We start from the raw sequence: 22,549 nt of genomic DNA, 5'->3' as shown, positions 1-22,549 counted from the left end.
TTATCTTAGATTTTGTTAAATAAATAATGACAGTGTAATTTGTCATGTGTTGTTGTTCATCTGATATTTTATTTACCTAATTAACCATTGAGGTTTAAGACCTGCTAAGGACCAGATGATTTTTTTAGAATGTCCCGATGCGTGAAACCTTACAAGTGACAGAGGGAGTACTTTCTTTTCATGTGACTGTACCTTACTCAGATCAGACAATGATTACAAATTTTGGCTTTGATCCTAAGAGATGTTTTCCACAAAGATAAAGCTGATCACCCAAAGAACACCATGCCTACTGTGCCGCATAGTGGTGGTAGCATAATGCTTGTAGGGCTTATTTTTTCAAATGGGACAGGGGGTCTAGATAGATGGAATAATCAATCCAAATCCAAAAAAAAAAAAATCCTAAAATCAAGATTTTCTGGCAAAATCCTGCTGGCTTCTGTCAGAAAGCTGACGATGAATTTCACCTTCCAAAATGTTAAAGACCCTAAGCACACATCCTAGTCTACCAAGGAACGGCTTCAGAAAAGGAAGATCAAAGTCTTGAAATGGTCCAGTCAGAGCCCAGACCACAATCCCGATCTCATAGAAAACCTGAAATGACCTAAAGAGGGCTTTGCACAGGAGATCCCCTGTCAATCTGAAGGAACTTAAACTTTTTCAGAGAAGAGTAGGATAAAATCGCAAAGGCCTGGTGTGCAAAGTGAGACTTATTCACTAAGATTTACTGTTGTAAGAAAAAAACAAAAGATGCTTCTCCAAAGTAGTAGTTGAGGAAGATGTGCACACTTAAGCACCCACAGTGTTGAATCCTTTTTAATTAAAAATAATTGTCCTGATAATTATTTGTTTGTCACATTAAAGCCAGAAAAAAAATATATGATGTTATTTCAGGATTTCCACGGAAAAAACTGCCAATTCAGCTGTGTATCTCCACTTTATTCAATAAAATGTTTCAAGGTAAATCATCTTTTAGTAGAAGTTTTATTCAATGGGATGGCAATGTTGTCTGGCCTAACTGAACTTACACCTAGCTCAGCCTCCAACAGCAGTATGTGGAGACAGTTAATCACTGTCAATGACTTAAAACAAGACTAACAAATATGTAAAAACAAATGCTTAGAAAACAAACATATGTTGTACTGTCATAACTGAATAAATATTCTTTGATGTAACTTCTAACCAATTTTGCTTTGTATGTCTACCAGCCTATGCTGTACTTCCTACCTTCATTATTGTGCAGTCAGCCCTGTGCAGTTAGCCCTGTGCAGTCAGCCATATGCAGTCAGCCCTGTGCAGTTAGCCCTGTGCAGTTAGCCCTGTGCAGTCAGCCGTGTGCAGTCAGCCCTGTGCAGTTAGCCCTGTGCAGTTAGCCCTGTGCAGTCAGCCGTATGCAGTCAGCCCTGTGCAGTTAGCCCTGTGCAGTCAGCCCTGTGCAGTAAGCCCAGTGCAGTCAGCCCTGTGCAGTCAGCCCTGTGCAGTTAGCCCAGTGCAGTCAGCCCTGTGCATTAACCCTGTGCAGTTAGCCCTGTGCAGTCAGCCCTGTGCAGTCAGCCCTGTGCATTAACCCTGTGCAGTTAGACCTGTGCAGTCAGCCCTGTGCAGTCAGCCCTGTGCAGTTAGCCCTGTGCAGTCAGCCCTGTGCAGTCAGCCCTGTGCAGTTAGCCCTGTGCAGTCAGCCCTGTGCATTAACCCTGTGCAGTTAGCCCTGTGCAGTCAGCCCTGTGCAGTCAGCCCAGTGCAGTTAGCCCTGTGCAGTCAGCCCTGTGCAGTCAGCCCTGTGCAGTTAGCCCTGTGCAGTCAGCCCTGTGCAGTCAGCCCAGTGCAGTCAGCCCTGTGCAGTTAGCCCTGTGCAGTCAGCCCTGTGCAGTTAGCCCTGTGCAGTCAGCCCTGTGCAGTTAGCCCTGTGCAGTCAGCCGTATGCAGTCAGCCCTGTGCAGTTAGCCCTGTGCAGTCAGCCGTGTGCAGTTAGCCCTGTGCAGTCAGCCGTATGCAGTCAGCCCTGTGCAGTTAGCCCTGTGCAGTCAGCCCAGTGCAGTCAGCCCTGTGCAGTCAGCCCTGTGCAGTTAGCCCAGTGCAGTCAGCCCTGTGCATTAACCCTGTGCAGTTAGCCCTGTGCAGTCAGCCCTGTGCAGTCAGCCCTGTGCATTAACCCTGTGCAGTTAGACCTGTGCAGTCAGCCCTGTGCATTAACCCTGTGCAGTTAGACCTGTGCAGTCAGCCCTGTGCAGTCAGCCCTGTGCAGTTAGCCCTGTGCAGTCAGCCCTGTGCAGTCAGCACTGTGCAGTCAGCCCAGTGCAGTTAGCCCTGTGCAGTCAGCCCTGTGCAGTCAGCCCTGTGCATTAACCCTGTGCAGTCAGCCCTGTGCAGTTAGCCCTGTGCAGTCAGCCCTGTGCAGTCAGCCCAGTGCAGTTAGCCCTGTGCAGTCAGCCCTGTGCAGTTAGCCCAGTGCAGTCAGCCCTGTGCAGTCAGCCCTGTATCCCAGCATTATTGAAGTCACCAATGTAAGACGATCACACTGTACCACGCAGCCTGAGGAGTCCAGACGCCGATCAGACACGCACTTGAAGTTCTTCCTGCAGCCACCATTGTCCTTGGAGCAGTCGCGAACTGGTCCAAAGGAGGAGAGCAGGTCATCCACCGTCTCGAAATGTGTGGACCTGATAGACTCTTCCCTGTGAACAGCAAATGAATTGCACATTTTAGTGTTTCCAGGAAAAAATTGACACATTCCACTATCCTGGTGAATTGATCTTGACATATGCTCCTTTTATCCTGGCATAAAGAAGTTATCAGCTGTGTGATCAAACACATTAATGCATCTCACTGTAATTTAGTTCTTCCAGGACACCTGATACCAGATACCTACATCCAAGATCATAAATTGTTCTCTAAACACCAGGTTACAGTAGCTCATCAAATTCTAATTCATACCCATTCAGTGCTGTAAATATTTCTGCAGCAAGAATAATGAGGAAATACCTCCCCTGAATTTTAACTGAATTAGAGTTATAAAGGAAGTTGGGTGTAGCTAGTTTTAATCCTATTCTGTGTATTTTGCATGTCATAGTGTTTGTTGAGGTTTTTTGCAGATGCATTCTGCTTAACCTCTACAGACATGTATTTATGGCAAGTCTATATTCCTATTAGTGTGTGCCAGGAATGACATCCCATACAACACACACCAAGATTTCCTATGCAATATATTGTCTGTGATTCTATTACTGCAATTATACTGCTCTGCTTTACTTGCATTATAAACTACATTGAAATACTGTATGCACATGATTTAGTGTCTTGCTGTGTGAAATTTGCTTCTTGGTTGGTAAAATTCAAAAGAAGGCATTACATTATCAAGTGCTTAAAACCAAAAGATTTAATTTGAGAAGGCAATTCAGTTGAGCAAATGTGATTGATGGCTCTTCGATATGACACAATGTACCGAGAGCTGTATAATTCATAGGCATCTCAGCTCTTCCACAAGCAAAATGCCGTGTTATATAAACACTTCCACAGAGGAGTTGTAAAGCCTAACTTTGGAAATAATTTTCATTTTTTTGTAAGATGGTAGCCTCCAGAAGTTAACTAGGCATGGAAAGATATGAAGGAACTGTTCTGGTTTCCCAGTATGATCAAAGGGAAGAGACACGATTGCAGCTTTTTGGAAAATTATAGAATGTTTGCTATGTCAGAGGGCAGATTTGGTAGAAGGATAATATATATTCACATATCCAGACAAAGAAAACTGTATTTTGCGAAAATACTTCAAATGGAAAATGCTTCAGCATCTGCCAAACAAGCAGAAAGAAACAGGTGGCAGCGGAGAGGTTGTGAAAGGGACATGGGCGTTTCTGCTGCTTCTGGTCAAGCTAAGACTGCTGACATGATTGAACATCTCCCATGGCAACCAAGTTGGCATCACAGGGGCCTGTCAGATCAGATTAAGTGGCTGCCTGATTTGGATCTTCACACAGCTGACTGTGACTGGTTTACAGGGAATTAGCAAGTAATTATATTTGTAATATAATGCAATCAGGGCATGTACTGGTGTATGCCAATTCTGCTAACAGCAACAGGCCTCGTCCTGGCAGGACCAAGCAGCTAATAACTGATCATTTGTCTCATTGTCTGAATGTTAAAAAATGAAGGCCAACATAATCTATGGCACTGCAGGTCATATATAATCTTCTCACTGCTCTGTGCAACTGTTATATTTTAATTTCCAGGTTAGAACTAATACTAAGAATGGTTTAAAACACATTTTCATCAATTAGAACACCATAAATCATATAAACCAGCACAGGTCATACAACACGTGCTCTGAACAAGATCACAGAAAGAAGTATATAGATAAAAACTGTGTGATCTTGTGTCAACAATTATAAAATGTACTCCACTCTTGAATCTTGTTTGAATTGATGTCATTGTACATGTCAAAACTAGTAAGTTAACACTTAATTGCTTTAAGTTCCTTGCTTAATTGATGATTGCAAATTTGTGGTGAAAACATAACGTGTATGTTTCACATTTCATTATGTATTATATATCGTTAGTTCATTGTGTTAATTTTAATTGCAGCTGCCCATAAAATCATTAAAAAAAAACATTTTAACTTGAAGCAGACCATCTTCCATATAGTCATACCCTTTCCACAGAAAAAGAATACTCAAAGAATACTCAATGGGGAGCTGCTAGACAGTCCTGAGTGAGTATCTGCCATTGCATCAATTCAAACAAGATTCATTACTATTCTTAGTAACAAAACAGAATAAACATCAAAGTATTTTTCATCATCAGCGTCAATTAAATAATAATTAAATGATGGAGGTGAACTATTGTTCTCATTGGTATACAGAAAACCACCTGATTTGAGGGGAAAACCTGTTGTATAATGCACTGAATATCTCCTGGCTTAGCTAATGCATGATTCCACTTGGCTAGCTGGCCTTTTAACTATAAAGTAGGAAACGGTTGTTTTTGCTAGTTAGTAACCATACTACTTAAAAAACCCCATGTTGAGCCATTACTAGCTGAATATTACCGACTGGTCTTTCACCTCTCACTCTGACAGTGCTTTGTTTTATTTCTACAGATGTTTCCAGGTCACATCCAGCAACACCTGGTGCTCCTAAATGTTCAGTTGGTACCCCCCCCCCCCCATCCGCCCCCATACACTGCCATTCTAGGTCCGATCATTCAGTCATATTGTTTCTCCAGCTGCTAGTGATGACATCCAGCTCTACCTGACCGTCTCTCCAAGACACCAAAGTCTCTGCATGTCTTACCCACACAGCCTGGATAAGAGCACATACATCTGAACCTTTTAAGAACTGAGCTTCTCATCTTCCCTGCCAGCCCTGACACCCAGCGTGACAGCATTGTACAGTCTGGGTCATTGACATTGTCATTATCAAGGTCTGACTGGAACCTAGGTCAAATAATATTCGCCTAGCTATTCTTTTCTGACCAAATAGCAGCAATTTCTTGGTCTTGTAGAATCACTCTGAGCTAAATCATGGAAGATCAGGTCTTATTTGTATATGAATACGCAGCTCAACTTCTAGCCCATGCACTTGTCATCTTGTGACTACACTACTGCAACTGCTTACTAACAGGGCTACCAGCTTGTACTGTCTAACCGCTGCTGATGATTCAAAATGCAGCGTATCTGCAATTTCACCTGAAATGCTCCCATTTTTCCCCTATCCTTGTTTCTCTTCATTTTCTGGCCAGAGACGCTTGCATTCAGTTCTTGTCCTTGGTGGTGACTATCAGAGCTATTAATGAAACAACACCCAAGTTCCAACACCATTAAGTGCATTATCAGCACTAAAATCCCATCTTGCCCTCTTCAGTCAAAAAGCCAATACTGGAGATACTTCCACCATATCAAAATGAGTCAGGATGTTAATTTTGTGTGGTTTCTCGACGGTCGGATGAATCCTTATAATAAAATTTAAAAATTTAAAAAAAGCTAATTTGCACTTGTTACTAGGCATTCATTGGAAGTCCTGAGGATAAGGTATCAAATAAATATATTTCACTGAAGCTCAAGCATCAGGTCCCATTATAAGATCATTAAGTATACAATGAGAAAGTTTCAAGCTTTTCACACAGCAAATACTGTACTACAATGGTCACTTGGTCATATCATCAAACATTATGATCATAGTCATTTTTTAATTTATCATTTTGGTGATGAAAGACAATGTGCTCCAGATTCCCTCATTCTTACTCAGAGTCATGCCTCAGTCCACCAAACTATGTGTCATTATAGAAGAACATGACAGTTGCAAGCTGACACTGCCTGTGAGTATTCCTATACAGTTAACTTAAAAGTACAAGACACATTTTTCATTAAAGGAGACTTTTGCTTAAGATATAAAGATCCATTATTAAGGGCATAATTTTTATACCTTAACCATATCTGAAAGGGACATGGGCGATAAAGAGCCAATTTAAGTTGTTAAGATGGACACACTAATTTTCCTTACTCCAAGATTATTCATGACCTCTGCTCCAGAACCACAATTCAGTCAGTCATCTGTGGACGATAATTGCTCAACAAGCTGCTCTTCTGGATTTTAATGTGGACTTATGCTTGATGTGGAACTATTAATGAAATGAAGCCTACTTAAGGGAAGGAGACCTTTTCAGCAAGCCATAGTTGAGGTCTGATATACTGGAGAAACTAACATACAGTACCATATTTTTCACTATTCAACCTATCCCGCAAATTCATGTACTTGTACTGGCAAGTATGAAATTACTGCTCAAAAATATGAAGCTGCCAGATTACTTGCAGAGTACTTGGGGTGAATTCTTTGAAAAGGAACTGTCTGGAGAAAAGGAACTAGCCAAAGACTTTAAAGGACCAAGAAAGCAGAAGTAAACGATCTTTTTCCTCATCCGTGTGAGGAGATTATAGAACGCTTAGAGAAGGAGAGGTTAGATCTGCACAATGAAGTAAAGAAAAACAAACAAACAAACAACAATAATAATGATAAAACATCAGTGAAAAAATGGTCCTTTTATTGAAGGCATGCAGTTGTTAAGCTCTGCCCTGCTGCCCAAGGAGAAAAGGCCAACCCTGTTCAATGAAACTCGATCAAGACAGATTGTCATTTGCACAGTCTTGCTGTTTTGTTCTTATGTTTGCTGCTTCTAATTGTCATTTTCTGATAAAATAAGACCAAAGCAGAATCACAATAGGATCACAATAGCTTATCTAGAACAGGGATGCCTGTGGATTTCCAGGTGCAGGAAAGATCAGCCCTGATACAAAAGAAACCTCTACAATGAAACTGGATGCTCATGCTCCAAAAATTCTGGACCTTTTGATGACTAAAGACGGAGTGTATTTTTCATTTCCTGACACAGGTATGCAAACATTAAAAAAATGTCAGTGCTGTATTGCTTTCACTAACAGCCACATATCATTTAGTTGGGAATGAGTGCTAAAGAAGAGTCAAGTAGCAATTGTAGTTTGTCACCAGAATTGCCTGCATACTCATTAAAATGCTTTATACTAATACTGTATGTGGTTACAGCCATATTTACTCATGGTTCCCATTTCCTCAGAGGTGATTGAAAACATTTGATCATTGTGCGAGTGTAAATACAGGCTGACCCAGACGCTATGTGACTACAAATAGCTATTTGTCCTATACAGTACATCTGAAAATACTGTAGTTGTAGTGTATTACTTTTGTTAATTCCAGCTTGACATGCAAATAACAGTCACCCTTAAAACCTTCAAAGATGCAAATTATGTGACAGACTTGACAGTAATTTGTCATTTTTAACACTGGCCAAGCTTCTTCTGATATAGTTGCTGTAGCCATTTACCATTTCAGGCATTATTGTTGCTTCTGTTTGTGGAGAAAAATCCCAGTGCCTCACATTTTAATTTATAATGAATCTAAATTTGTTTTTGAGTTCATTTGAGGTGAAGATGACAATGAAAATTCAGGCTTTGCAGAACAAACTCCATGCACAACTGTTTAACGACACACTTATTACCTGTCTATTACAAGCCATTTTGGATTTTTGCTGAATGGTGATCATTTCTTGGAAAAGATAGCACAGTACTCCTTTAGATCACAGGAAATAATTTTATTGCTTCAAAGTTTGTTCTTTATATTCTTCATATTCTTTTTTATTGTTATATTCTTTACGTTCTTATAGTAAGTGTTTCAAGATGTTATAGCTACTTTTCATTGAATATCAAGCATCTGATGACTGAGGGAAAGTGAATGTTGATATTCATATTTGCAGAAAGTTCAGTCCGTAAAAGTAGCCCTACATATAAACCAGAGCTTTTACTTCCATACTGAACTGACACCCACTGGTATTTTTTCATTGACAGATTAACACACCAAAAGTTCTTCGGTGCACGGTTCTATGGGTTAATTGCTGTGTCCGTTATCAGATGGTCATTGGTACAAATTGTTTGGTTTGCAGAGTGATGAAGCTGTTGGGCCCATGAGCAAGACCTGTAACCCTAGGTGCTCCAAGGACCGGCTAGTCCTGCTTTTGACAAAAGCTTCTGCTAAAGAAAGCAATGTATGTAACATAAGCAAACTGGATGTATTGTAGCCGGAGACCTTCTTCCTTTGCTCCAAGATACAGCTCTGATGCTTGTGTGTTCATTGCAGGCACATGCGATGGTGAACAGGGGTCAGCATGGGCACTTTGATATACTGGGGGGCCCTATTGGTAAACTTGTGCAGTATATGTCATGGGGGTCTAGGGGCCGAGTGGACGACTTTTGCTATTGGTCCAGAGGACCCTGCTGGGCAACACTCACTGCATATGCCAAGGGGCCTGGGCAGCCGGCTGGTAGACAGACATGCAGAAGGCCTTGGGGGGCCCGGGTGATTCACTTGGGCTGTATATGGTGAGGGGACTGGGGGCCCTGATGGTTAATTTTTACTGTACATTTCAAAGGACCCGGTGGTCAACTCTGGCCCCATATACAGAGGGCTTTGGTGGTCGACTTGAATCGCATATCAGGGTTACAGTGTTTAGCAGCCACTTGTGCTCCTTGGCCCCTCCAGCCCAAGGCCCTGAGGCCCTGGCCCCCCTGACCCCGTCCAAAGTCCAGCCAGCTTTCTACAACTCGGACCAGTACCTTCTATTTTGATCAAATGAAGTTTCTCAGGGTTAGACTACTGGCTGATATAAAGTGCATTCTTAGTGCACGGTTCACTTTTACATGCTTTTCATTCAGTGACAGCACTGTCAAAGCTAATGGGCAGAGAATACATTCTGATGTCTATCATCACTCTTCTGAAGTGTACAAAGAAGTGACTGTAGTCATTATATATAAGCACAGAAGAGAATGGGTTGTTATGAAAGAGTACAGCACTGTGGAGACTGGGTGGGCTTTTCTATCCCAAAGGACAGGTCAGGTGATTCGTACAGCTGAGGAAAATTCAGTTCACTGTCAAGATCAACAATAGTTATAACCTTTTGTTGTGATTTGTTTAACCTTCAAAAACCAATACCAAATGTGGGAGACCATGCAGTCCAAAAGATGTGATAGCAGCCCATTCAATTTGTTTGTTTAAGGCGCTTTTACACCGCACCAAGTATGCTAATTTTGGTATGGTACTCTTGGTACTTTTGCTTTTCCAGTGACCTCTGGTCGAATACCAGTACCAAGAGTTCCAGCACCTAAAATGCTAAACCAGCTGGGTTACTTCCTTGGTACTTTGGAGTGGGACTTCAAATGCTTTCTTTGTCGATTGGTCATGGAAATAGCCTGTCTCTGAAACACAATACAAACACCGCCTTGAAAACAGTTTTGAAATCAGAATACAACGATAAACAAAGCAAAAAAAAAAAATGCGATCTGCTCAGAAGAACAGATACAGCAAACAAATCAGGATGGCATGACAATAAATTTTAAAAGTATTATGTTTAATATTCTGGGACAGCACACTATTTAGTTTAATATATTAGCACAGCATGCATATAGCGTGTTGTCCTAGTGATGTATTTTTGTTGTAAATATAGTGATGTGATTTTGTTGTAATAAATATTGGGCGATTTATAAAACAAAAAACAAGTTCATAAATTTCTCACAAACCCATCTTCAATTGATTTAAATAGCAAGAATGCAAATGATCATGATTGTCTTGCAGAAGCTCATGCAAAAGCAGCTAGAGGTAAACTTTAAACTGTTTTTAAACATATATTAGATAATCTATAAAAGAAATAATAATTAAATTTCAAAGCATGCTAATTTTTTTTTTCTATCACAGAGTAACAATAATAAAATAAATAAATAATGTAAATAATCTAGCTTACCATACTTTTGAATGGTCATGGGAGGTCTAGAGCCTATCCCGGGGCTACGCACGCAAGACAGGGAAAAGCCCAGGAGGGGGCGACAACCCATTGAAGGACACACTCAAACACTATTCATCCCTATGGGCAATTTGATAACTCCAATTAACCTCAAGATGTTTTTGGACTGTGGGTGGGGCGGAAGAGGGGGGGCACAGGGAGAATATGCAAACTCCACGCACATGGTGCCATGGAGGAGACTCGAACCCTGGTTCCTGAGGTGTGAGGCATCAGTGTTCACCACTGCATCACTGTCACGTCCCGATCGTGCCGCTCCTCTTGTGTGCCATGCCCCCTCCTTAACCACGTGTGGAATCCCTACTGTATGTTACCGGCTGTTTCTAGTCTTGTCTAATTGACTTCCTGTATTTAAGTGCTTCCCTGTTACTCTTTCCCCAGTCATGTCATTGACGTCTTGTAGTCGCTAATGTTTCTCCGTGCTCCTGATTGCGTCTCCCCGCTAATAAACCCAGAGTTTTCCCCTTTTTCCTGGACTCCCGCGTTTGTCTCCCTGCCGTGCCTTCAGCGGTACTGACAATCACAGCACCACCCTATTCTGAAAAGTCACTTTCAAATATGTAAAAGCAATAAAAAAAAAAAACACACAACACTGCTCTTGGTAGAGGCTACAACGTCAAAAGGATGCACACAATCACTTCTTATTTTAATTCAGTAAATGTAGATCAATGAATGGCCAGTTAAGTTCATGGCACTCGGTGGAGTGTCGTGCAAGACATCCAAGCAATATTTTCACTTGGTATAAAATGTTTTTCTTTCCATTTTTTCATATTTACTCTTCACACTAACATATACTGGTCTTTTACATACCATAAATACCATACGTTATTTTGTGTAGAATGGGAGAGTGAGAGTATTGATCAGACCTTATATTTGCTTTATGTGCTTCCAAAAGCACCGGCAAACTGTAAAAATCAAGACCACCTCAGAGAACAGAGACCCTTACAGATCTTTACCGAAATGGCAGATGTGCAGCTAGAGCAGAAGCTGGCACGTTAGCCTAAGGACAGCAGCTCCTATGTAGTATAAGCTATGATAAGTTCAGGAAGAGAGACTCAGACACATGACAAGTAACTGTAAAGAAACCCAAAGGGTCTCACCTATTATCATCCAGCATGACTAGGCCTCTACATTTTCATATGCACCATGGTTTTCTCTTATGCTGTTGTAATGTAATGAGTCACAGTGTTAGCTAAACTTTAACAATGTCAGCTTAGCTCAACAACCCTTTCCAACTGAAAAACATGTGCATGGCTACATTGACAGGACTGGACGGACAGACAGACAGACAGACAGGCAGGCAGACAGACAGACAGGCAGGCAGACAGACAGACAGACAGACAGACAGGCTATTGTTGTCCCTTTCTTTTGATTTGCTTTGCGTTGGGGAACAAGTGCAATCCCCAAACACAGAAGAGCACTATTTTCTCACAATCCTGTCAGGATGTGATTTTCAAATAAACCCGAAAGAAGAAAAACCAAAATTTTTATATATATAGTTCTTTCTTTATACAATGTAACAAGGCCTCTTGGGTTCTAAAGGAAATTGTACAGTTAAACCTGATGCTGACTTTTATAAGAGCTCCCATTAAGACCAGGCACAAAGGAGAACTGCTATATTGTATAACCCTGATAATAACAAGGTAAAGAATACAGGGAACTGGGGTTCGTTCTGCATTCTGAACACGTAAAACGTGGCACACACACACAGGTGCAATGGAGCTGCAATGCAAAGGAATTACTGACATTGTCTGTACGGTTCATGCAAATGTTGTGGGTAAATAATGCTTTGAGGATTCCTATCTCTCTGGGCTATTATCAATTATCCAGGCATCTGCATCTTGCTCATTGACAGGGAACGATGCAATAAAGAGCCTCATGTTTACATGGCCTAATGATGCACAGCTACTGGTTTAACAAATGCTGAACATAAATCGTGAATGCGAGGGTGGGAGGCTCCCGGTTTACAGTAGACAGTAATCGATCAATAATTTGAATGATATCCCCCCCCCACCCCCCCCTAACTACTTCATTATTTAAACAATTTACAAATCTTGGAAAGTCTCAAAGTGGACAGTGAAAATATTCAAAACGTTGTCCGAGCTCCCGAGATGCAAACAGGGCAGACTAACATGACGCGAAACGTCATCGGCATAAATGACAGCAGTTAACAGGAACTTTGCTAAATCACCACTGGCACACAATTTATACCTCAATAAAAAGTGTCTGAAATATGTGTGGAGATGTCATGCAACAAAGATGTTGTGAGCACGTAAACAGGTCAGTGCACGTCAGCTGACCAAAAAGCTGAACAATTCACATTACACTTCCACAAGTCAACTGTTAAATTGTACCATTCATTTTTACTGCTGCTACTGGATATTAATTTGTACCTTATTGTGATTTTCTGACCACAGTTCCACTTATTTCTATAAACAGAGTAAAACCACTATTACTGAAACGCTGCAGATTTATAAGCATGCCAAACTTGGCACCCTTTTAAATAAATTGCCTCAAATCTCATTTGTTCCATTTCTATACTGCAGCCGACAAACAATATTAACTTCAGTTGTCTGTCAAACAGATTAGTAAAATACATATAAAATATAGCATTACTCTAACAAATAGTCAATCAACTAAATTGCAGGTTTATCAATGAATCATCAGTCAAGAGATTTGCAACTGGTGAGCTGTGTGCTAACTCACTAAGCTAGATCTCATAGCTTTAGCAAGCCATTTATTATTAGTAGTAGTAGTATTTTCTTTGTAAATGTGAAGGCAATAACTTCTCCAGGGTTCTCCAGTATGTGTGAGTGGGTGGAACAAAGCCATGCTGAATCAATGTCACCTAACACCTAAAATTACCATCCATCCTAGATTCTGTGTCAGTCTATTATTTATTTGGTTCTGTTCGTTTATTTGTTCATACAAAATACATACAGAAAACAAGATATTAATATTGCTTTGGTGTTTCATAATAGTACTGAAATGCAGTGCAACCATTGATTATCAGTCAAAACAAGAATCCAGAAGTTGTGCATCACTCAGTCACAAGTGATGCATCACTGCATCACTCAGTCACAATGTAGTCTGATTATTTGCTGCTTCTAGTTAGGTAAGCACTGCTAGGTAAGCAGTTGAGTTGTGGTTACTATGCAGAAAATGTCAGCTTTAGAGATGGAGATATGATCACTTCCAAATGAAAAACACATTTTGATTGTTTACTTTTGTTTACTTGAAAAGTAAAGTGAAGGCAGATATGGTTTCATTTCCTTTTTGAAGTGCAGAGAGAAATTACAAAGATGTGTATGATATAACAGGTATATTATTGGAGAAAATATTACAAATTAGCTGATGGGTACATCCATGCATCCATACATCCACGCTCTTATCCAGACCTAAGTTTACAATCCAGTCTAGACACAGGAAATGTAGGTGCTTCATTTAATCTTTAATGTGTTTTGATATCAAATATAACATAATAAATATTATTCCTACCGCAGTGCCGCTTCCTCACTAGCCCAGAGTTTAGAGGGCTCACATTCAGTTTTCGCTCTGCGTGTGTGGAGTTTGCATGCCTTCCCTGTGCTTCCCCGGGAATGTAATGATTCAAAGCTTTAATGTAATATTGATTTATATATTGATCATATTCATCAAAATGATATATGAATTTATATAATAAAATAAAATTTTGAATCCACAACACTCAGTGTCTAGAAAAGAAAAATGCACAGTGCACATGGCTTGGCAGAAAGGCAAGATCTTTGGATTGATGGCACCTATGGTTCAATCTGCCCCGGGCTTCCAGATCACCACTTCAGAAATCCGTGTGTTCTGCGAGGATCAGTGGAATTTGGACAACTGCACTTTAACATAACAAGGAATCCAAGCGCCCAGATGTTTCACTGCATGCAGCTCAGCACAGTGCCATTACCAGTCATGTCCCCCTGCATTTTACAATGAAACCGTACCTGCTAAGTTATCGCAATATGAAAGCAATATTAATTTTTGCCTCTCTATTAAATAGTGATTAACAGGTGGGAAGCTATATCATGGTCTGTCTGTCAGACTGTCTATCTAGCTATTGTATCATATATTGTGGTTTAATGGAGAATCAGCTACTGAAATCAGTAGTTTTTAATCTAAGTTGAATCACACTTTAACAATTGCAGGTTATGATTTTGGCATATTGTGGATATAAAGATTATTATTTGTCTCTTACAGGAACTTTTGGAGCATCATTAAGAATGCAATCATTGAAAAATTACCTACAAAATTTTAATGTAAACCAATAAAGATTAATTAACAAAAGCCTAAATTATAAAACTGGCAAGCTATATTAAGTGTTGCGATTTGATATCTACCAATCAACGGATTTTTAGACTGTATATTTAATGTAATGCCATTGGCAAGAGTAACCAGATCTCAACATGCATTGCAAGGCAAAAAAGAATATCATGAGGTGAGTAGGCTTCAACAATGTGGAAAACAGAGGCAATACGTTTTTCAAAAGCAAACAGACAAGTGAACATGACTTTATGCATGATCAGAATTGAATCCTATCCCTGACGTTGGTTTAGACTTATTCCATCCATGGCATACGGGTACCATGGTGTCCTCCCTCATTCCAATGACTCACATTCAAGTACTTCTAAATTGCCCTCAGTGGGTGATGCGTGTGTGTGCCCTGTGACGAACTGGCAACCCATCCACGGTATACCCTGGCTTGATTAGTGTTCATTTATGTTAATCTCTTAGTAGGGATGCACCGGTACTTAGAATTCATAGATCAATACAAACTCTGTTTTTGGGTTCCCAGTTCGAAGCAATTTCGGTATAGGAGGGAAAACAGAATTAGTTTTGAAAACATTTATTGTCAAAACTGCAAACAGAAACACAAATGGCAACATATCAGAGTTTGGTATAACAGAGCCGACAAACAGTTTTGGTCTTATTAGCTACTCCCTCTCTCTGGTGTTGGTGCAATTTATTGGGAAACCAAAATGTTCCCAAACCACCGATTATGAGTGACAGTTAATGACCAGGATTAGCTGTAACCAACTCATAGCCTCAATTAGCTTAATGTTCTTTGTGTTTAACATATATTTCTGAATTTTCATTCCGCTCTTGTAATAAATGTATTCATTTGTTTCATTGTGCATATAAACATGAATACATATTCTGTTACAGCCCAATCTCTTAGACAAATCATCACTACCTTTCCTACCATCCCAAGAATACTTAATACCAATAAGACATGGAAATGAGATTCGTCATAAATATTAATTGCAGCACTCCTAGAAGACTATCTGGAAGGCTTCCAATACTGTTCAGACCAAGAAACATCCAAAATGTTATTGCATGATATTACACATGGTTTCTTTTACACAGGGGTATAAAACGAATCTCAGAGGTTTGCAGATTACTGCATGATAATTGTTATAGACAGAAAAATACAAATTTTGTACAGTTAAAACACCAACTAGCTATTAATTTAATGTAAAGGTTAAAAAGTAAGAAAAGAAATCTAGCTGTTTATGTGAGACACCTCTACGTAAAGGACACTGTTAATAGGACATGTCAGAGATTAATGGCCTATAGAACATATTACCTGAAGCAGACACATACATATAATTATAAAGGGAATCATTAGTCAACAGGAGCACCTCACTGTCCCCAGTGGCTTATTTTCTGCTTAGCGTTAGTGAAAAGGCAAGTCATGTAACTTTGACTGGGCACTGCATTAATGTAATATAATTATCAGGTCTACTTTTGGCAAGAAACTGCAGATGTTAGGCTCTGCTGCCTCTAAACTGTGACTTTAATGTGTCTGTTATTAATCTTCCTTGTTTTTTTCCCCTCTTGGGTAGAAAAATCACTGCTCAGAAGTAGCCCGTGCTTTCAGTCAGGCTCTGTACTGTTAGTAAACGTTTTATTATTTTGCTCTCAGTTAGATTTAAAGCTGTTTTTTTCTACATTTCCCCGCACTAACTCCAGTTTCATTATTTATTTATGTGTGCTGTATTACTTAGAGGATTGATTACTTTTAAATTCAACTCAGAACATTAAATGAATAAAACATTTTCTGAAGAAAGGTGAGAAAACACTTCTTTTTTATTTTTGGCTGCTGTTCTTCAGGTAATTGGGGAATAACCTGCCACTAAAGCTTGTGTGTTGATATATTAAATGGATTTAGGTTTGTTTTGCCTGTGTGACTTTAGCCGGAGGATTAATAATAAGCCTGCCTGACTACATTGAAATGGCCATTTGTCATGAATGTGGGCTGATGTGCGATTCTCTATGTAACAGACATTGTCATATTGACATAAAAATAGCTACTGAGTGTTCTTCACCTATCTGAGTGGGCTATTGATCTAAAAGGTCCTCCACAGGGCTACTTGTGTAAAAATCCTCTCCTGCAGACTGAGGAGCTTGAGGGCCAGCAGAGTTCAGCCTGCCAGGCCTGCATACATTTGATGGAGCCTTGGCAGATGTGTAGTAAAGTCTCATCCATCATTTATCTACGTCTGACGTCCAATACCTGCATATACCTGTCACTGGATTCCTTGAAGCGCCACTTGCGGCAGGGAGGCACGCTACAAGACTGAAACCCTTACTTTGGGTGAAACAATGAAAAGAGAACTGTAAGCTAAGAATGGGAATAAGCAACGGAGGATCTATCGGGGGACTGAGTGGAGCTGATTTAAAGAAAGGAAAAAACAGCCATTTCAGCATCCACAGGTGCAAAAACCAAGCTCCCAGTGGATTGCCAGTTGGTTTATAACTGGGCTGGAGCAGCGTCCGGGGGTATTCTTTTCTGGGCTGAGAAAATATAAAAATTTACGAATAAGGCACAATATACCTATACCTTGACTTTGTTTTAACCCAAGGATATTAACCACACCTCAGCGAAACACATATCTGTTGGAATTTCATGCCCTCCAGTTTAAGCTTGTTATATTATTATTCAACAGACTATGAGCATTGGAAATGAATCCATTGGGAATCAATCAATAGATCCATCCATCCATCCATCTTCCAACTGCTTACTGAGAAGAGGGCCTTGGGGGGTTCAGCATGGGTGTCCCTGGATAGGATTCCAGTGATCAATGACAGCCATATTGACTGCAGAATCTTATGTGATTTAATCAAAAAATCCTATCACTATTACACACAATAAAATCCTTACCCATAGTGGAGATAGAGAGAAAGAAAATCCCTAAAATGCATGTAAGGGAAGAGGGATGTGAGGCCACAGTAAACCTCCAAAATCAAGCACTATTTTGATGACTAGATCATAACATCTTAGTGGTAAATAAATCACCAGAATTCACATTTTGCATTAAATTATCTCAACTTGAACTAACAATTTGACCAATTTATTCAGACACAAAAGTCCCAAATAAGTGAATATATATCTTTTTTAATACCTTTGTTGTTAATGACTTCTTCAACACATCAGGATGTTTATTCTGGGCACATTCTGCCCCCTTGGATACCAAAATATGTAATATGTCCCTTATATAAAATGCTGTAGAATTTGCATATAACCTTCTCCCCATACACTGTAAATCATCTCTACATTACTTCTACTACCTAACACAATATAAATGCTATGTAAATAGTTGTTATACTGTATCCTGCCTACACATCACTGTATTCACGTGGATTCAGCAGAGTGCTTGGTGTGCAGCAAATTCAAGTTTTGTTTTTTGGAACTTTTTGTATTATATTTCTTTATTTAAAAAGATATTTTCATTCCGCGGTTGGTTGAACCTGCGGATACAGAGGGCTGACTATATATATCTTTACCGCACTTCGAAATAACATAACATAAGCTTTTAAAAGCACATTTTAATTATGTTCTCTCTTACAGTCAAAGAAAAAAGTTTGTGAACCCGTTGGAATTGACTATATTCATGTGTAATTCCCATATAAAACATGGTCGTATCTCCATGTAAGTCACAATAATGAACAAACACAGTCTCTTATAACTTACATACACATATTTTCAGAGAATTTTTGATAATGTTGAATAATTCATTCAAACTGTGAAACTGAAGGTTGGAAAAAGTAAGTGAACCCTAAGCTGACGACTTTTTAAAAAGCTCATTGCAGTCAGAATTTAGCAAACCTGGAGTCCATTTAATGAAAAGAGGTCAGAGGTGTGGCCTAGAATTACTGTGATTGATGAAAAACACTGAAAAGTTTGAGTTTGAGCTTTTGAAAAGAAAAAGTATATCCAGATGGGAATCATGCGTCGCACAAAAGAGCTACGAGCAAGAATTGTTCATTTACATAAGGCTGGAAAGGGATACAAAGTCATCTCAGATATTTTAGATATTCTTCAGTCTACTGTTAGGCAAGTTGTATATAAATGCAGACAATTTGTTACTGTGGCTACTCTGCCTTGAAGTGGGTGCCCTACCAAGACGACCCCAAGAGCACAATGCAAAGTCATCAGTGAGGTAAAGAGGAACCCTAGAGTGACAGCGAATGACACGAGGAAGTCATTAGAACCGGGTAACATCTCTGTTCATGATTCAACACATGAATGCAACACACTGAACAAGAAAGGAGTCCATGGCAGGACACCAAGGAGGAAGCCACTGCTATCAAAGAGAACATTGCTGCATACCTGAAGTTTGCAATTGAGCACTTTGACACTCTACAATGGTCCTGGGAAAATGTTTTCTGGAGTGATGAAACCAAAATTGAACTATTTGGGAGGAACAAGCAGAACTTCATTTGGCGTAAAAAGGGCACTGCATATCAACATTTCAACATCATCCCTACAGTAAAGTGTGGTGAAGGGAACATCATGATTTGGGCCTGCTTTGCTGTGTCAGGATCTGGACAACTTGCCATCATTGAGGGGAAAATGAATTCCCAAGTTTATCAACAAATTATCCAGGATAATGTTAAGGTGTCTGTCCATCAACTGAAGCTCAGAAGAGGCTCGGTGATGGAACAGGACAATGACCCCAAACATCGCAGCAAATCCACAGCACAGTGGTTTCAGAAGAACAAAATTCGCCTTTTGGAGTGGTCCAGTCAGAGCCCAGATCTCAGTCCTATTGAGATGCTGAGGAATGACTTGCAGGGGATCGCAACAGCCATACACAGAAGACAACCAAAGAATATGGAAGAGTTAAGGCCGTTCTGCAGGGAAGAATGGGCTAAAATTCCCCCAGCATGATGTGCAGGTCAGTCCTGCAGTTACACGAAGCGCCTGGTTGTGGTCATTGCTGCCAAAGGAGGGTCAACCAGTTATTAAATCCAAAGGTTCACTGACTTTTTCCACTACCAGTGTGAACGTTGAATGTGTTTGTATAATAAAGACATGAAAGAGTAGAATATTGTGTGTATTACTGGCTTAAGTTTATTGTGTATATCAGTACCTGTGACTCAGATGAAGATCAGATCACTTTTTATGACCAATTCATGCAGAAAACCAGATAAGGGTTCACATACATTTTACTTTGACTGTATATCTTTTTAATCTGAATTTTCTTTGTATTCTGTATTTTTCTTATGTGTGAAGAACTTTGAATGGCCGCAGTGTATGAATGGTGCTATAGAAATTAAATTAACTTTCCTTCATTGTAAACTTAACATACTCAGGTGAATATGCAAGTCCTATATTCATAAATAATAACTTATTCTAATCAATTCTATCAGTTAATTCTATGAATTCTGTATGAAGAATTCTATGAATTTCTTCCTTCATGAATCTATGGATACATTCAGCAGTGCTCAGCAGCAAAGAATATATTAAATTCCCTATATCCATCACTTCTGAAAGGAGACCAGCTGGAACCCAGAAACTAGAATCTCAGTTCACATATTTCCATAGTGGCATTTAACATATTTGATATTCATGAGGTGTACAAGGTCACAAAGTTTCATTTTTTTAATACTATCAAAATACTTGTAGTTATATTAACAAAATGTTCTCTTTCCTGTGATACGAGCATTAGTTGGCCGTGTGATAACTCTAGGAGGAACCTGCTGGTCCTCATCCGCACAAACTGCAAAAAGTGCAAAGGATTCCTTGATGTTGCGGCTGAATCTAAGGTTTGATCAAAGAAAATAAATCTTACTAAGCCTGAAAGATAGCAGAGAAAATTAGCAACGTCGATCTGGTAATCTGGTCTTCCAAATGCTTTTCAGAAAAGGCATTCATCTTTTTAATTAAAACATCAAAAGAATGCAGTTCTCTTTGTTCAGGTGTGTTTTGCTTGTGGAGGTCACTGCTAGCCTTCTGACCAGGAAAGATCTGACATTTCTTCAAGGCAGTATGGAGCAAAGAGCCAAAGTTTACAGCGCTCCTTAATACACTTTTTCATAGACATACAAAGCATGAAAGAAACATATTGCATATAAACATACTCTTTTTGCAGCAGTATAAAACTTATCTTCAGTTAATTAATTTAAAATAGAGGCACAAGGATAACATTATGTGCCAACTGAAGTAATAAAAAATATTTTCTCCAAAAACCATGAGATTCATCTTTTTTATGCTAAATCTCCAATAATATACTAGTGGGAAAATTTTTATGTGAACATCAGAAGTGGATAAGCCTTATCGATGGTGGATGGATGAACATTAAAGTTAGTGACAGGGTTGTTATTCCGGGCAGTGAATGTTGATTCGATGTGATATTTCTATAAACTTTATATGCCTTGTCTTGCCTATAACAAAGCAGACCTGCAATGCAGACATCTGCCAACCCCTGGAATTCTTTTCACACTCCTGTGTCAAAAAAACAAAAACAAACAGACTTATATGATACTGGATTTCAGGTGCTTCTTTTTATGAACATTATTGTCAGTCCTGCAGAAATCAGTCAGCATTGCTGTAATTAAAATGCATGACAAATTTCATTACCAAGTACTATTCCTGAAACATGGGGAAGGTAGAGAAGACTTGTCTATAAATGCAACATAAATCAACACTACTCGAGCAAACTGAAATCCATCTATCCATAAACCAACCACTTACACTGGACTGGACCTTTGTCTGGCAGCTCAGAACAGGGCAACTCTCTGCACACGCATACACGATAAAATACAGACAATTTAGAAGTGGCAATTCACTTAAATGGGGTTCAGCAGATTGTGGGAGAGAAGAAAAAGGGTATCTGAAGAAAACCAAGGAGAGAACAAACTCCAAACACACGGAGTGGAGGTGGCTTCAGCCAGGCCATTATAACCTTTTTCTACGCGAGATGTACAGCACTAATGATGAATGTTGTTATTCGTGTTATTTTGCAGATTTTATCTATTCAAGCTCAGTGAGTACAGTACAAGGCTCCAGAATGTGGTGGCTGCTGAGTGAAGTTTTTAGTGAAGCAAACTCCAGACTGACGGAGTAACTTAATTTAAATATGAGTATTGACATACGAGTATTATAATTTCTCTCAGTGGCTTTGGTACATTTCTCAGATCATAAATGAAATTGTCATTACTACTTGTACAACCTCCAGCTCTTCGAGTCACTTGTGCTCATTATAAATGCAGAGTCTCATTAATTTGGTCAGTTGAATCTTGACTTTCACCAACAGAGGGAAATGTTTAAAGTGCTAGATCCACCAGTGATCAATCAGTTCTCTAAAATAGCTTAGAGGTACATGTCATGAACTTGAAGTTTTGATGACAAAGCACAACACAATGTTACAATTTGGCAGTGGAAGAACAACAAGGAAATGAACAGGGCCAACAGCCGCTAAGAAGAAAAGGAGTAAGGCTGCATGGTGGAAGGTTAGGGAGGCAAAACAGAGGAAGCGGTAAGAGAGGCCAAGAACAGAGGCACGTTCCTCATGAAATAAGGGCCACAAATATGGACCATATCCTCAATCATGGCCTTACGATGGCTGAGGCTGGTTAAAGGGTACGGTCCAATGTTGGGAACAATTGTGTCCTCAGTTGTTCAAAAGTTTCATAGAGACAACAGGTATGTATTGCAACAATGTGCACTGTCCTGTAATATTGTATATTTACTGCACTGCTTCATGTTGCAGTTTCCATTTTATTTTATAGTATACTGTAAATTTATGTTATACAGTTACATACTGGACATATAATGTAGTGCACACACATATGTATGCATATTTACAGTGTGTATGTATGCATACATATGTGTGTGTGTTTGTATGTTACAGTACGTTTAAATTTGTAC

The 22,549-nt window shown here is 39.6% G+C and overlaps 1 protein-coding gene across 8 annotated transcripts in view; it reads right to left on the bottom strand.

Annotated features, from left to right (window-relative positions):
• Positions 1 to 22,549, bottom strand: part of LOC111842706 (astrotactin-2-like) — a 226,399-nt gene that overhangs the window by 86,313 nt on the left and 117,537 nt on the right. For all 8 annotated transcript variants that reach the window (XR_011984366.1, XR_011984368.1, XR_002837973.2 and 5 more), the window contains one exon: positions 2,522 to 2,672. Coding sequence is in view for 3 of the 8 variants with exons in the window: in XM_023809608.2 (XP_023665376.1) it covers positions 2,522 to 2,672 (151 nt within the window). In the remaining 5 variants the exon portion in view is untranslated. The remainder of the gene's footprint in view (positions 1 to 2,521; positions 2,673 to 22,549) is intronic.

This window comes from Paramormyrops kingsleyae, chromosome 2 (genome assembly GCF_048594095.1).
Source record: "Paramormyrops kingsleyae isolate MSU_618 chromosome 2, PKINGS_0.4, whole genome shotgun sequence".
Lineage (NCBI taxonomy): Eukaryota > Metazoa > Chordata > Actinopteri > Osteoglossiformes > Mormyridae > Paramormyrops > Paramormyrops kingsleyae.
Note: the sequence above shows the minus strand (reverse complement) of the source record. Positions and strands in the feature narration are given on the sequence as shown.